Source organism: Vipera berus (assembly GCF_964194415.1).
Source record: "Vipera berus genome assembly, chromosome: 2".
Classification (NCBI taxonomy): Eukaryota; Metazoa; Chordata; class Lepidosauria; order Squamata; family Viperidae; genus Vipera; species Vipera berus.
The window spans coordinates 266344336-266360406 of NC_138203.1; the positions used below are offsets into that span (position 1 = coordinate 266344336).

Consider the following 16071-nt stretch of genomic DNA (forward strand, 5'->3'; position numbering starts at 1 on the left):
TGCTGCGCTGTCAGTGAGTCTGTTACTATATACCAAATTGCTCAATAAAATCAAAATGTAAAAAAAACAAACCACACAGAGAGAGAAAGGAAATGTAGCTCAAAGCCCATTTTGTCAACTGCAACATGCCTGTCATCGCTGTGAGGTAGTCCAGACAAGAAGCACACCTAGGAGTACCAGGTGTATCTTTTTTGTAATGTTACATTAACAGAATCTTGTAAATCTGAAAATATATCTCTTCCCCCCTCCCCCCTCTCATCTTTATAGTCCAAGAAGTTTAAGGAGGGTCCCTTCTGAGATGTTTGCCATGCCCCATTCCTTCTGCGGGCTTAGCTGCCTATTTTCTGACCATTGCCTAACTAACTTGTGACTTTCCCTCCTGTCTCCCTAGACCATTCTCACTGCCATTTAAATGCCCTTCCACACTTTCACTAATTATGCAGAGAATGCTGGAAGTGAGAGTGAAAATTGCTTTCGGTCTGTTAAATAACCTTGTGTACTTAGAATGATTCTGCTCAGGGTTGCTGTAAAACTTCCCCAAAAGATCTTTATAACCTGTAATTCCATTCTTCTACGGTATGAGTTTTAACTACCCCAAGAAAGAATTTGTACATACAGTGGTACCTCGATACTCACAGTTAATTGGTTCCGGGAGGCACGATGAGTACTAAAAACAAGTACCAAACATTTTTTCCCCATAATGAATAATGTAATGAGTCACAAGGCAGCCGACACTGACGTGTTCTAGCTTGTCAACTGATGAGCACCAGGACAAAAAATTTTTTGCATCAGAAAGCATTGAGTATCAAATGCAATGAGTTTCAAAGCAGTTGAATGCCAAGGTACCACTGTACAAAGGTATGTATATGTATGTGTATATAGCCTTCCAAAAGGGCCTGAAAACCTTGATCTGCCAACTGGCTTTGGGCCCCAATGGGGATGTTCCACTTTGGGGTGGTTAGTAGATATGGGGAAAGTTCCTTCTCCATCCCGTTCTTGTATTGGTCCCTTAATCTCTTGTCAATCTTTAATGGTCACCATGATGTAAAAAAAATGTTGAGACTCTAGAAAGAGTACAGAGAAGAGCAACCAAGATGATCAGGAAACTGGAGACTAAAACAGTGGTGGCGAACCTATGGCACAGGTGCCAGAGGCGGCACTCATAGCCCTTCCTGTGGGCACCCGCGCCATGCCTCGGAGGTGGCAAATGTCCCTCTTCAACCAGCTGCCCCCCACAGGTGTCCCTCCCCATGAGCGAAATTGAGGTGACCACACTCACCCAATCTTCCATGACCACCACAGACACACCCACCCATACCCACGCAGTAGGCCACGCCCACCTGGCACCCAGTGATAAATAAGTGGGTTTTGGGTTGCAGTTTGGGCACTCGGTCTCTAAAAGGTTCGCCATCACTGGGCTAAAACATACAAAGAACAGTTGCTGGAATTGGGCGTGTCTAGTTTAATGAAGAGAAGGACAAGGGGGGACGTGATAGCCGTGTTCCAGTATCTCAGGGGTTGCCACAAAGAAGAGGGAGTCAAGCTATTCTCCAGAGCGCCTGAAGGCAGGACAAGAAGCAACGGATGGAAACTGACCAAAGAGAGAAGCAATCTAGAACTAAGGAGAAATTTCCTTCATAACTTCGGAGCAAGCATCTGAGGAAGTAGACTGAAATCCTCAGAAATACATAAAGTGATAAATAGACCAATTTTCGAGGTATCACAAGATTCTTGTTTGCTTGGCTGGCTGCAAGAGACCAATATTTTGGAACATGAATTGGAAACACATAATAAATAAAAATAAACATGGCTACATCTCCAGAAAAAAGTTATAATGTTAGCGAAACACTAGAGGGTACCATAACACCAAGCACCAAGCATAAGGAGCACATTACATTGGACCAACAGAGCCATTATAGTAATAGCTAATTCCCCAATTTATTTTGACAGCTTACAACACTACACTGGTCTACACTGGTGATTACCCTAGTAAGTTGCTCTTGTGCTAGATACTTAAAGGTGGACGGCCATTAATTCATTGGATCAGCCAAAGGTGGTCATATTAGCCTTCTTTATCCAGCTGTGCTGATTTAATTCCTAGAATACGTATAATACTGAAACCACTATAATCAAGTTTTCTTAGGATCACAAAAGCAGTCTCACTGTGGACGCCACTGCTGGGAGTCTTACAAATTCTGGTTCAATGTAGGCTATCTGTAAAGTACCAGAATACACTGCTGGGCTAAGGCAGTCTGGTAAACTCCAGAGAGCAGGAAGTGGTGGGTGGTTGCTTAACAATTGTTGAAGTGTTCCCCTGTGATTTTCTGTAGCTGCATTCACAGAGACGTCATAGTGGTTACTGAATGTGCCCATTTCCTGGCTTCACACAGTACGCTGAATCATAAATTAACCAACTGATCATAGATTAGACACCTTCCAAAAGCTCATCTACGCTATAATTAAGCTTACTATCATATATGTTGCAAATAACGTTAAGTGAGCTCTGCTACAAACGTTGTTTTGGGGAAACTGGAATGGCTTTTTATAATCTTGGACATTTGTTACTTGTACTTCCAATTATGTTTACGGTAGTTTTAATTCCTGCCCACCACCCAGAGACATTTGTCGTAAGACGGGCAGCCATATAACTTGTTTAATCTAAATAAATAATACAGCCACTGCGCTTTTAATTAAACACTGTTAAAGCCTGGGTTGGGAATATAATCTCTAAGAAAAAGAAACCAGCTTATGAAACATGTAGAATTACATCAGTCAACTGGCAATGCCCTACAAATGTCCTCAGAAGATGAGTAAGAATTCTGGAATCTGCAGCATCAAGATTTCCCGATCCCGATCCTGAAGGGATGCAAGCCCCATATGGGTCATCATTATTCAAACCATACCAAAAATGCATATCACTACTTTGTTGGCAATCATTTCATACCCTGCAGAACTCAGAGCAAAATGTTAATTCTTCTCTTCATCTTCCATTGGTCCATAAAATCAGATGTCTCTGCTGCCTCCAAGAAATTCCGGCTGTCAATTCTTTTATTAAAAGCCCAAACTTAACGTGAGAGATAGAATCAAATCGCTCTCTTCAATCATCTACAAAATGTTTTGGTGTACTCCAAATCTTTTGCACAACATGCTTAATTAGACCCTTTAAGACTCTCTCTGGTTAGTTTCATCTTTGGTTAGCTTTCTGTGGTTTAGCACTTTGTACAAGCCCTACTCGCTTAGTTCGTTTATAATTCAGACTAAGTTGAAAAAACCATGAGGTGAGTACAGCTGGGGAGCTCAAACTGGAAAGTACCGATTTCTATTTTTATTGCCTATATTTTGAAGGCCAGGTTTCCAGATGAAAAATATCTAACGTGATCTAAAAGCAAGTCCATGCAATACAATGCTAATCTAGCACAAAATATATGCAAGCAATTGATCAAAGATGTTGATTAAAAAATTTGAACAACACACACCAAGATGATCAACCATAAAGATTTTAAAATACATTTGCAGTAGGAAACCAGTCGCTGAAACATGGAATAATGCAGTTGTTAGAAGAGGATAGAAAAGTAGCAGAGAAAATGAATGAATGTTTTTCTTGTCTTCGTGTGTAGGACACAAGATGGGCATCTACACCTGAGCTGATTTCTTCAGGAGGAAGACTAGACTGTTTGCAACAAAGTGAGGTACAGTTTGGTGTTTTTTTTAAAAAAATGTAGCTAACTTTTGCTGTATTTGCTAAATTAGGCAGATCCTGGTTACTCATCATGATATCACTATCAATTGTAATACACTGCTATGTCCTGTCCTGTCCTGTCCTGTCCTGTTCTGTTTTGATTTTATTCCAATATTTAACTTTGATTTTGGACTGTGACCATAATAAAGATTGGTTTAAAACTGCAACAAAAAAGAAGTAACAAAACATGAAGTTGTAAATCAAATGGACAAACTAAAAACAAGTTCTCTGAGACCAGATGCCATCCTCCAAAGAATTTTTGATATGAAATTGACATACTTTTCACAAAAATATGTAACCTATCTAGTTTTACAATCTGTTTCCAGGGATTGGAAAAGAGCCTCTGTGACTGTGTTTTTTTTAAAGGGATTAAATAACTTTAAAAAGAAACGCTGGGCCACTTTAGCTAACAACCGTGCTTAGAAAAGTGGCTAAAAATATTATGGAAGAGAAAATAAGGAAATTCCTAAACAGTTTTGCTGGGAAGGAACCAGCATGGCTTCTGCCAAAGTTAAGTTTTAACTTACAACTTCCAGACTTGTTGATGTTGTCAACAAGTGTGCAGACAAGAGTGACCCAACAGCTCTTATTTACTTCCAAAACGCCTTTGACTCATTTGGTCCCTTCTGACTCTATAATTATGATCATCATCATCATCATCATCATCATCATCATCATCTTGGGAAGGCTATCTGACTGAATGTGCCAAAGGTGCTTTTCCAAAAGGCAACTGGATTTTCTCTCTCCTCTCTCTCTCTCTCTCTCTCTCTCTCTCTCTCTCTCTCTCTCTCTCTCTCTCTCTCTCTCTCTCTCTCTCTCTCTCTCTCTCTCTCTCTCCCTTTTTGAAAATGTTTTTTTTTTCATCCAAGAAGCTTCTGAACTGAAGCTGCTTGGTTGAGAAGTGAGATGTTTTCAAAGAAAAAAAGAGAAAGTCCATTTGCCTTTTGGAAAAAGCACCTTTGGCACATTCAGTCAGATTGATTGATTGATTGATTGATTGATTGATTTCTCAAGAAAGAAAGTGCAATGATTCCTTGGTTGTTGTTACTGCTAAGCTTGTAAGCCGCCCTGAGTCTTCGGAGAAGTGCGGGATATAAATGGAATTAAAATAAAATAAAAAATAAAAAAAATTCTCCTTCCTGCTTTTTGCAGAATTCAAGGCAAGCTCTCCCAAGATAGCTCCTCCATGAACAGGCTACGTCCCATTAGGAGCTTTGTTACTTTGTTTGTTTGGGGGGGGAGAAGTACCTTCAGAAAGTACTTTGTGCTTAAGTGTACTTGAGTTCTAAGCAATCTTCCTGGGTTCTTCGAACAACTATGAAAGACGGATCTTCATTAGCTCTCTGTCCTGCTGATGGACTGCACCAAGAAAGCCACGGCTCCAGCTCAGTGTGGCAACGTCGGGATGCAAAACATGGTTTGTAGTAATGCTGGCCCCGGATGGCTTGGAAGATATGCAAAATCTAACATGTATTCAGAAAACAGTGTCCATAGATCACGTGGTGAAAGCCCTGGATGTTTGCTTTTACAGTTGCTACATTTCTGGTAAATATAGTATTTAAACGTGGGATGCATATAAGTAGTCCTCAATTTACGACCACATTTGGGAACAGAATTTCAGTTGCTAAGAAAGCTGGCCACGCCCAATTTTCCCTTTTTTGCCCTCTTCGTTACACAAATCACTACAGTTGTTAAGTGCATCACATATCCGGTTTCTCCCATTGACTTTGCTTGTCTGACTCCAGCTGAGAAGGTCCCAAATGACGATCACACAACTCTGGAATACGGCAACCAGCATAAATATAGTGGGGTTGTCAAGTGTCCATGTTTTGATCACCTGACTGTGAGTTATAAGCGTGAGGCCCGGCAGTAAGTCATTTTTTGTAACTCCCAGTAGTCATTAAGCAAATAGTTGTAAGCCAAGTACTACCTGTATTTAAAGCCCCTACTATGACCATCACAGGTGAGGTTCTCCCCTCACCTGTGATAGTCATAGTAGGGGCTTTAAATACAGGTAGTACTTGACTTACAACTATTTGCTTAATGACCACTGGGAGTTGTGCTTGAAGGCCTGACAGAAGAGGTTGGTGTGATGTTGTGAATTTTATCAAGTACCCAGCAGTTTTTAGTATTTACTATCTGGCACAGAGGTTGTCAACCTTTTCTTCACCATAGGAACCCCCCACCCTTTACATATGTTTTGTGGCCACCAGGGCTTTTTTTTTTGTCATAGAACGCTCAGAACGGAGTTCCGGCACCTTTTTTGGATGGAACCTTGTAGGGTAGGCAAGGCGGGTTGTATGACATGTGTGAGTTCCGGCACCTTTTTCTTTTACAAAAAAGCACTGGTGGCCACCGACCCCAAGACTCAACTCAAGATATAAATCATAACATTTCTTCAAGCCTTTGCGGACCCCCAGGATGACATTGCCGCCGCCCCACCCCCACCCCCCACCCCCCAGGTCTGCGGACCACAGATTGAGAACCAACTGATCTAGCACTAGCTAGCAAGGGTGCTTACACCTTAGAGGAAATGTAACACGTGTGACACACCAGGACTCCCCCAACCTGATCTTTTCCAGCCCAATAGGGCTGTCAACAAAAGTGCATATAGTCAAGGCTATGGTCTTTCCAGTTGCAATGTATGGCAGTGAAAGCTGGACCATAAGAAAGGCTGAGCGCCAAAGAATTGAAGCCTTTGAACTATGGTGCTGGAGAAGACTCCTGCGAGTCCCTTGGACTGCAAGGCGATCAAACCGGTCAGTCCTAGAGGAGATCAACCCTGACTGCTCTTTAGAAGGCCAGATCCTGAAGCTGAAACTCAAATACTTTGGCCACCTAATGAGAAGGAAGGACTCACTGGAGAAGAGCCTAATGCTGGGAAAGGTTGAGGGCAATAGAAGAAGGGGACGACAGAGAATGAGGTGGCTGGATGGAGTCACTGAAGCAGTAGGCGTGTGCTTAAAGGGACTCCAGAAGATGGTAGAGGACAGGAAGGCCTGGAGGAACGTTGTCCATGGGGTCGCGATGGGTCGGACACGACTTCCCAACTAACAACAACAACAGGACTACAAGTCCCATCAGAGCCAGAGCGGCTGTGGATGATGCAACCCGGCCTTCTGTGCCTTGTGTTTGCGCCAGGGTCTGCGTGGAGCGGTGGGATTGGAAGGCGTCCACGGATTCCGGGCGCGGAGGGGCAAAGAAGAGGCAGCCACCATCGGCTTTTACGGATCAGAGGAGGCCCGTCTGATTCTACGGGGGGGAGGGGCAGCATCTCCTCGTCGGTCTCCGGTGTGTAGTGGGGCGGGGTGGGGGAGGAAAGGAAAGAGGTTGGGGGTGTCGGCTTTCCGGGGTCCAGAGCCGGAGAAGCCCTGTAATAATAGGAAATAACATCTCAAATGAAACATTTGCGACAGACCCAACTCCTCCCTTCCTGTCTTCACAGCCTGCCTGCCTCTCCCCCCCCCACCCGCCACCCCGCGCCGCATTTGTCTGCTGCCCGCCCCGCCCCTTTTCATTGTCCTCCCCTTCTGTTTATACACAAAGACCCCCCCCTCCTCATCCTCCCCTTTCCTCTTTCTTCCCCTCTCGGGCTCCGTCCTCCCTTCGCTTTGGATCTTTCCTCCCCTTCACATTCCTTCCTTCCTCTCTTCTCTCCTCCACCCCCCCTTCTCTCTCTCTCTCTCTTTTTTCTCTCTCCCGTCTCCCTTCTCCTCTGAAAGGATTTCAGCAGCCGGGCGGAGGTGGAGTTCGGCGGCAGAGGATTAGGAGTGGATGCGCTCAGAGACCGGCAGAGATTTCTTTTTTTTTTCCCCACCACCCGCCCCATCGCCCGCCCGCTCCTCCGCCTCGAACCGGCGACCGCGTCTTCTTGGAAAGCGGCCGAAGAAGGGAGGAGGAGGAGGAGGAGGAGGAGGAGGAGGAAGAAGAAGAAGAGGATCGGAGCGCCCCAACCCTTCACCTGCAGCAAGAACCCTGACTCAGATCCGCCTAGATCCCTCCCTTCCTTTGGACAGGCAAACAGAATAAAAAATAAAAAGGGAAGAGAAAGCGAGGCGGCTGGGGAAATTTCTTTTTTTCAAAAAAAGTCCCCTCCATTCCGAGCCAACCGACCGGCTGGAGCCAGACGAGCTTCCTCCAGCCATGGACCGAGCGAAGGATCTAGTAGTCTCTCGCCCGCCTCGGGCTTCCAAGATCCAGCTGGCTTGAAAGCGTACGTACGCACGCAGGGATCCATTGCTTTGCTCCCTGCTTCGAAGGATCGGGTGTGTGTGTGGGGGGGGGGAGATTCCTAGGGGGAATCGAGGAACCAGGGCTTCGGTCGGGGTTCTCCTCAGTTGGCGTGCTGGATCTCCATCTGCTCCGCCTTCAGATCCCGCCCGATTTCCCTCTGGATCTTTGGAAGCATTCCTCCAGAGGCGGGAAGAGGAGGGAAAGAAAGGGTCTTGGGCTCTCCCTCGCCTGGATGTACAGTACACGTGTTGCTCCCTTTCTGACGTTTCTGCGGATCCAGCCCTAATTCTCCGGAAGCGTATTTCCCCCGCTCCCTCCCAAAAAAGGGGGGGGGGGTTCTTTCATCTTCTGCATCGCTTCTGCGTATCTGGGGACGGTGGGACACACCAACGTTTTAAGAAGATTATTTTAAGGCTTATTTTCCAAATTCCTGGACGTATCCGTTCTTGGAAGTTTCTGGTTGCACGCGATTCCTTTTCCGGGAAAATTACCAAGCGGCATTAATCTTTGAGGCTCCTAGATTCTAAGTGAAGACTGGCCATCCCCATCGTCTGGTTCTCTGCCTTGGCTTTCCAGAATATGAAAGTTGGCTTGTGGTACCAAGGCGCACTTAGCGTTGGTTGCCTTTTGTTCCACCAATGGTTTTTGTAGATCTTTGAACAGCTGGAATTAACGTGAAATTCCGAAGCTCGGATTCTGGTAATTTTAAATTCTATTTATTTTGTTCACCTTCCTTTCGCAAGCCCCTTTCTGTCCCAACTTTTGGGGTTTCTTTGGACCCACCCAAGAATCTCTTTTCTTTAACACACGGTCAGTTTCATCCAAATTTCCTTTTCAAAATTCTAACATTTATCACTGTGTTGCTCCGTTTCTTGTAAATACATCGAAGTCTGATTTCTGCCAATTTGCCAATTATGGGCTCTTGAAACCACCTCCCAGTCTGGCTTCAGATTAAAAACATGTCCCCTTTCACTCTAGAGGTCTGCGCAAACATTTGTGTCTGAAGTGCCAGTTTTATTTAAACAGACAAGGAGAAGGAAATTCACTCTATTCCTCCTGGATCACTGTTGTTTGCAATCAGATTTCCTCTCCCGGGTGAACAGCCTTCTTGCTGCAATCCTATACACCCCTTGGCCTGTGAGGTTATTCTCACCGCATGCTTATTTCTGAGCTGATGGCATAAAGCTGCACTGTAAATAAACCTGCCCCATTGTCGTCTTCTTGCAATAACCCTTGCCTCTTCATATCGCTGCACAAGGCTGTTTTATCTAGATTGCTTACTCAGGCATAGCGATGTCCCTAGCGTTCTTTTTTTATTATTAACGGCCATTAAGAAAGGTTAGATTAGAACACTGATAGCAATACAAAACACATGGAAGGAAGCTGTTGTGGTTTTTTGTTTTTTAAAAAAAAATTGTCTTACAGTTCCTCTTCCCTTTTTCCCCCCTGCTTTTAACTGCCTTGAGCTGGCCATCAAGAGGGGGGTCAAATCTTGTAAACAAACCTAATCACCTTTGCCTCTGCTTCCTCGCAAAGAGGCCTGGATTCATTGTGTAAAGAGCCCGGGTGTAGAACTGTCACCTCCCCAACACACCAGAGACAGTGTGTGTGTGACATGAGTTAGAAAGTGTGAGCAGATGAGAAGAGGGAGGGGGAAGGGAGAAAAACATCAAAGGTTGAGCCTGAAGGAAGCCCCCCCCCTCTCTCTCTCTCATTCTCTCTCTCTCATTCTCTCTCTCATTCTCTCTCTCTCTCATTCTCTCTCTCATTCTCTCTCTCATTCTCTCTCTCTCTCTCTCATTCTCTCTCTCTCTCTCTCATTCTCTCTCTCTCTCATTCTCTCTCTCTCTCTCTCTCTCTCTCTCTCTCTCTCTCTCTCTCATTCTCTCTCTCTCTCTCTCTCATAGCTAAAGGGACTTCATGTTGCAATGTCTTCTGACAGATCATCTTCCTCTTCCTGATCCTTCAAGCTACTACTACTCTTTCCCATTGTCTTTTTTCTGAATGTTTTCTTTTGCACTCTCCCACCTTTCTTGTCTCCTTTTCCAATCCAGCTCTCCCTCATTTCACCTCCCATCTGTCACTTCCTCCCTCTGGTCATTTTTTAAAAATTATTATTATTTCTGAGCCTCCATTTTCTGTTCCTCTAATATTGTCCTTCCTCTCCTTTCCAACCGCTGCCCATTTCTCTCAACCCCCTTGACAATTCTCTCCCAGATCCTTTCCTCTCTCTTTCTTCACTCCCCTCTTTTATCCCATTCTTTCCCTTGCCTCTTTTGTTTTGGGTTTGCCTTTCGTGTCCTTTTAAGTTGCTCTCCCAAGCCACTTTCCCCCCCCCTCTCTGTGTTTTCCCTTGCTTTGTACCTTCTCACCCCCTGAACGTATCCCACCCAATCTTTTCTTTTCTTTTTTCCCCCCACTCCTTTTTAAATCCCAGATTTCCCTCCTGTTTCCTGCTATCTCACACCTCCAGCAAAGATGTCTTCAACTCCTCCGCTGCCAGAATGGAAACTCCAGTTACTGGAGCGTCGGCGAAAGGAGGAAGAGGAAGCTCGGCGGCGGGAACAGGAGCAGCAAGACCGTATGGCTAAGATGCCAGCTTGGAAACGGGAGATCATTGAACGACGCCGGGCCAAGCAAGGTTCCAGCACTTCTTTTTCTGAACCAAACGGACCAGGAGAAACGGAGAGTGGCCCAGCCTCTCTGCCTGCTGCAACGTCATCCTACCAAGAGGGGGAGCCAAAGAGTTCTGTGCTACAGGAGAAGATTGGCCCAGTCCACCAAAATCCTTTCATTCAGCTGGAGAAGCGCCGCCATCATCAGGAGTCTGGCCCTCCAGAAAGTGAACTTGCGAATACCAAAGCCAAACAAATAGTGGATCTGTGTGGGCAGATTCCAGGTGTCCGGACCCTACGGGCAGACAATGTCATTATAATAGAAACAGCCCATGGGGCACCACCAGCGCAGCTGGCTAGTGACCGCCACTCAGGAGAAGCCAAATCAGGTAGCATGGAGTCCCTCAATGAGCTGTTGGCCCGCCGTGGGGGCAGCGTGACTGAGATCCGTGCAGGCGAGGTCTTCATCGTCAAGTCGGCTTTGAGCCGCAGCGTGGAGGATCTCAACGCCGTGGGCCGAGCTGAGCATCGGGCATCGCTGCCCGAGCAGCGCCAAGGGCGGGTCAGCAAACTACTCAGCCGGTTCAGCCAAGAGGATGGTGGAGGGGTGGTGATGCCATCACCCCCGGTGAAGTCCCTCAGCACTGAGAATTTAACGGAAAGCACCTTTGGAGGAAAGAAGCCAGCCCATTCTCCAGCAGACTTTGCCCCATCCCGGCTGCCTTGCATCAGTCGCCTCCCCAGCCCTCCCTGTGACCTCCCGGGACTGACGTCCCCAGGGCCTTGCACTGTGGCATCTTATCGAAGCCAGTTTGAAGCTAAATCAAGCGGTGGGGAGGGCTGGCCAGATAGCCCTCCAAGGCGCTCACCCAGTGGGAAAAGGTGGGGAAGGGAGGCTGTGTCCCCAGACAGAGGACCCAGGGCGGAGAGCAGTGATTTGGAGGTGGCAGTGGAAAGCCACCCAGCTGAGGACGATGTCCAGGGCAAAGCCTTGGCCAACCTGCACCTCCACTCCAGGAACTCCTTCATGGTTGTGCCACTGCGGGCTTCAGCCTCCCCTCCCCCAGAACCCAAACAGGAAGCCAGCCCTTCTCCTCCTTCAGCCAAGCCCCCAGTCCCCACTTCCTGCTCTTCACCCAGCTGTGAACAACTTCTCCCGGACGCCGTGGAGGAGCCGCCGCCCGAAGCCGAGGCCATGAGACGGAGCAGCAACAGCAAAGTTAAGGAGGATGTCAGGATGGGAGGCCTGGGCTGGGTCTCATCCCCCCATCCAGCCATGCAGCGTCGCAGTGGCAACACCATCACAATCAATCCTCGGAAGGTCTCCGTGTCACCTGTCATGGCTGTGGAGAATGGCATCGAGAGCTCTCCGCCACTGGGTACGATGCCCATGAAGAAACGCTACCCCACAGTGGAGGAGATCCAGGTGATTGGGGGCTACCTCTCCCTGCAGAGATCTTGTCTTGCAAAGAACGACCGACATCGGAAAAAGGTAGGCATGGTGCTCCTCCAAGCCCCTCTGGTCAGCTATTTGCTATTTGCAGCTGTTTGCATTTTGTAAACATCTGCACTTTTGCATTTCTCTTGTTCTATCTATGGCCTTTGGGTGGCCACAACTTTTTCAGGTGCTTGCTTGTTACCCTCTCCACAACCACCATCCTGTGATTGCTATCACCTTTTCCTGCATTCTTGTTCCTTTATTCCTTTATTTCACTGACATGGTTGGAGATATTCACCTCAAAAAGTGAGTATTTCTAGAACAATTCCTAGAAATTCTTGTCGAAGGATGCAGAATTCAACTCAAAGCTGGTAACCCAACTACTCTTTTTGCCTTATTAGAACTTCATATTTTTAATGTAATATAAAACTGTGGCTTCTGTAAGGCAGATCCCCATTCCTCCCCTTTTACAGATGAGCAAAAGAAGCAAAGAAAATTGAGTTTGTTCTTGGTTGGCACACAGGTTCAGGACACACAAGGCTTTAAATCCCTGCCTTTCACAGTCTCAAATTCAGTGCTTTAGCCTACAGTCCCTACCTTTCCATTGACAATGTACTTGTAATACTAACCTTTCCTTTTATGTTAACTACAATAGTGCAAAATATTTTTTTTTTGTCTGTTGAAAGGTCCTTGGGATACAGAGCAATTTCACACCCGGCCACACACAGTAAAACAATATCTAGTACCTCTGATCACTTGTTCTACAGAAGTCAGTGAAGTTGCCTCCAAACTGAAGACTTGGAGATCCAGTGGAGTGGAGTGGAGTGGAGTGGAGTGGAGTGGAGTGGAGTGGAGTGGAGTGGAGTGGAATAGAATAGAATAGAATAGAATAGAATAGAATAGAATAGAATAGAATAGAATAGAATGGAATGGAATGGAATGGAATGGAATGGAATGGAGTGGAGTGGAGTGGAGTGGAGTGGAGTGGAGTGGAGTGGAGTGGAATGGAATGGAATAGAAGCCGGAAGACCTTGGAGGTCTTCTACTCCAGCCCTCTGCTCAAGCAGGAGAACCTACATCATTTCAGACAAGTGATTGTCTAGTCTCTTAAAAACCTCCAGTGATGGAGCGCCTGTTCAAGGATTCTGTGAGGTGTTCGTTCCACAGTAAGAACAAAGATGGAAGAAGCCATACAGAAAACCAGCACCAACATCCCAAAATTTCATGAATGATTAAATCTTCATCCAGACACACTGCCTTTTTCTTCTTCTGTGCAATTTTGTCCCCAGTTGCTCTGTGTTTATCTCTTCCCACGGTTCTTCCTTTTAATTTCCTCCTTACCTTGAGTTGTCAGCAATGCTCAGAGGAAGACAGCTACATCCTGTAAATTGCATTAAGGTTTCCTAATGTACAATTAAAAAAACATTCTGGATTTGAGGCTTAATCCATAGTTCTTGGTAGGGATGTTTTAATGCAAGCTGCAAAATACACTTTGGAGCTTCCTTTGTAGAGTTTCAGGGTTCACACAATGCCTAATCATAATGAAATAACCAATGTAGGCAGGTAGAATTATTTTATTCATTTGCAAATTAGTTTTGCAGGCCAATTTTTAATGGCCTTTAGACATATGTGATATTTATAGACAGACTTCAGGAGTGGGAACTGAAGGCCAGCTCCATTGTTGTGTTGACTGCATTTTTCAAGCATGCTTCCAGAATACAAATCTTGGCTTACTTCAAAGAGTGATCAATATCGTAGTTGTAGTTAATGTTCAACCGCTTGTTCATCCGAAATTTCATCAGGTGTTGGCTGTGACCACTTGAAAGCAATTCCTGCTAAAAAGTCACTCATTCCTATTATGGAATGAGACTTTAAGGGGACCTCTTCTCCAATGCATTTATTTATTGGGTTTATGTGCTACTAAATCTATATAGATTCACAGTGATTCATGGCACATGAACAAACTTAAAATATAACTTTATTAGTTAATTAGTTAATTCTAAACCAACAACAAAATCATACATATAATTCATATAATACCACTTCAACATTTTTTCTGAGCAATATATATACCTTAACATTCCCACATGTACTTGTACAAAATGATAGAATAGAATAGAGACATTATCTAGGAAAAGAAAAGTTTGCCTTTTCTGAGGAGTATGTCAAAGATGGGAGTCTTTTGAAGCTACAATACTTTTTTACAACTGCATATGACATTCGAGCACTGATTTTCACATATTCTGCTTAGAACCAAGCATTGGGGTGGAGATTGAGGTCTAGAAACTCTGTTCGCTGTTGAGCATGGCAGGATAAAGAAATAGTGAGGAAGGGTGATTTGACTTCCACCGTACAGTGTCTCCCCTTAACTTTGCTTTCTTCCTATCATCTGCTTGCTAAGTGCTTGCTTAGAAACTTTCCCAATTTTCAGAGGAAAATATGGTAAAATATGAATAGAAGAAGAATGAAACACCTGCGTAACATTACTTTTTATCTGCTGGTTCTCCCATTTAAGATCGCAGTGCTGCTTTAAAGTGGTCGTGAAAGTCTAAAGCAGAGGTCCCCAAATTTTTGGGCACCAGGGACCGGTTTCACGGAGAGAGGTTTTTCCGGGGACCATGGTTTTGTGTGCTGCCTGCATCCCACGGATGGGGCTTTGCTTGTTTGTGTGGATCGGTTGCTGGTATGCTGCGGTCCGATACTGGTCCACGGACCAGGGGTTGGGGACCCCTGGTCTAAAGTTTCTTGACACAGCACACTATCAAGCATTTTGTTTTTCCCTCAAAGCAGAGCAGATGTGTTAATTTTTAGGATGATGTATAGAGTGGGCCTGTTACCAATTTTTCTGCCTCCAAAATGAAAGTGGAATGGCAAGAAACGTGTGTAGGTGCCAGCCGGACTATTTAGTAAGAAGATTGATTGAGGTGTAGGGCTGGCAAAGCAGAAGTATATAAAAAGCCAGATGAGGAGAGAATGTAAAGAGGTCCCTAGAGTAAGCGATATAAAGTCAGTAGAAGGCATGGTCAGAGCAGTGAGCCAAGGAATTTATTTATTTATTTATTTATTTTTGGGACTTATATGCCACCCTATCTCCCGAAGGACTCAGGGCGCCTAACAACAATAAAATACAGCAATACAAAAGTTAAAAAGAATTAAATTAACAGCCCCAATAAAATAAATTAAAATTAAAATTAAAAATTAAAAAAAAAATTAAAAAACATTTTAAAATCCCTGTTGTCAGTCCAGGTCAGCCTGATGGAAAAGGAGTGTTTTGAGGCCGCGGCGAAAGGACCGGAGATCCGGGGCCATCCGGAGCTCAAGGGGAAGTTGGTTCCATAGGGCTGGCGCTCCCACAGAGAAGACCCTCCCCCTGGAGGTCACCAGCCGACATTGTCTAGCTCAGACATGTCAAACACAAGGCCCGGGGGCCAGATCCGGCCCGCGGTGGTTTCATGCGGCCCACGAAGCCATCCTGGAAACAGTGAGGGAACGGCCCCCACTGCCTTGGTCCTGGCCCAGAGACCCTCCTCCTGCCAGAGACCCTCAGATCTGTCCCACTCCTGCCCAGGCCCCCACAGGCACCCTTGATGCGAATGATGTAGAGCTGGCCACGCCCACCCAGTAGGCCATATGCACTTTAGCCACACCCACCCAGTAGGCCACGCCCACCCAGGCCATACCCACCCGGCCCCCTGAGGGCAACCGCAGTGCTGAAATTGAGTTTGACACCCCTGGTCTAGCTGATGGCACCCTGAGGAGGCCCTCTCTGTGTGAGCGTACTGGGCGATGGGAGGTCATTCCCAGCAGCAGACGGTCCTGCAAATATCCCGGGCCTAGGCCATGTAGGGCTTTAAAGGTAAGTACCAGCACCTTAAATCTCACCCGGAGGACAACCGGTAACCAATGCAAAGGAATGCTCCGTAGCAGCAGCCATGCATTGACTTTTTAATGGAAATAAGATGAAACAGAGAAGATCCACTGTGAGACTTCCAGATAGAACTTAAGATGGGGAAAGCATCCTCGTGTTGAGGTTCCATTGTGATTTT

The 16071-nt window shown here is 45.7% G+C and overlaps 1 protein-coding gene across 4 annotated transcripts in view; it reads left to right on the forward strand.

The window, feature by feature from the left end:
• The first annotated feature begins 7406 nt into the window (after positions 1 to 7406).
• Positions 7407 to 16071, forward strand: part of PPP1R18 (protein phosphatase 1 regulatory subunit 18) — a 46211-nt gene continuing 37546 nt past the window's right edge. The window contains exons 1-3 of one of the 4 annotated variants that reach the window (XM_081320111.1): positions 8068 to 8671; positions 10410 to 12079; positions 12712 to 12791. In XM_081320111.1, the coding sequence (XP_081176237.1) occupies positions 10451 to 12079; positions 12712 to 12756 (1674 nt within the window). In that variant the 5' untranslated portion in view covers positions 8068 to 8671; positions 10410 to 10450 and the 3' untranslated portion in view covers positions 12757 to 12791. Of the gene's footprint in view, positions 7953 to 8067; positions 8672 to 10008; positions 12080 to 12711; positions 12792 to 16071 lie in introns of those variants that run through there. The other 3 variants (XM_081320110.1, XM_081320108.1, XM_081320109.1) reach the window with 3 other exon arrangements.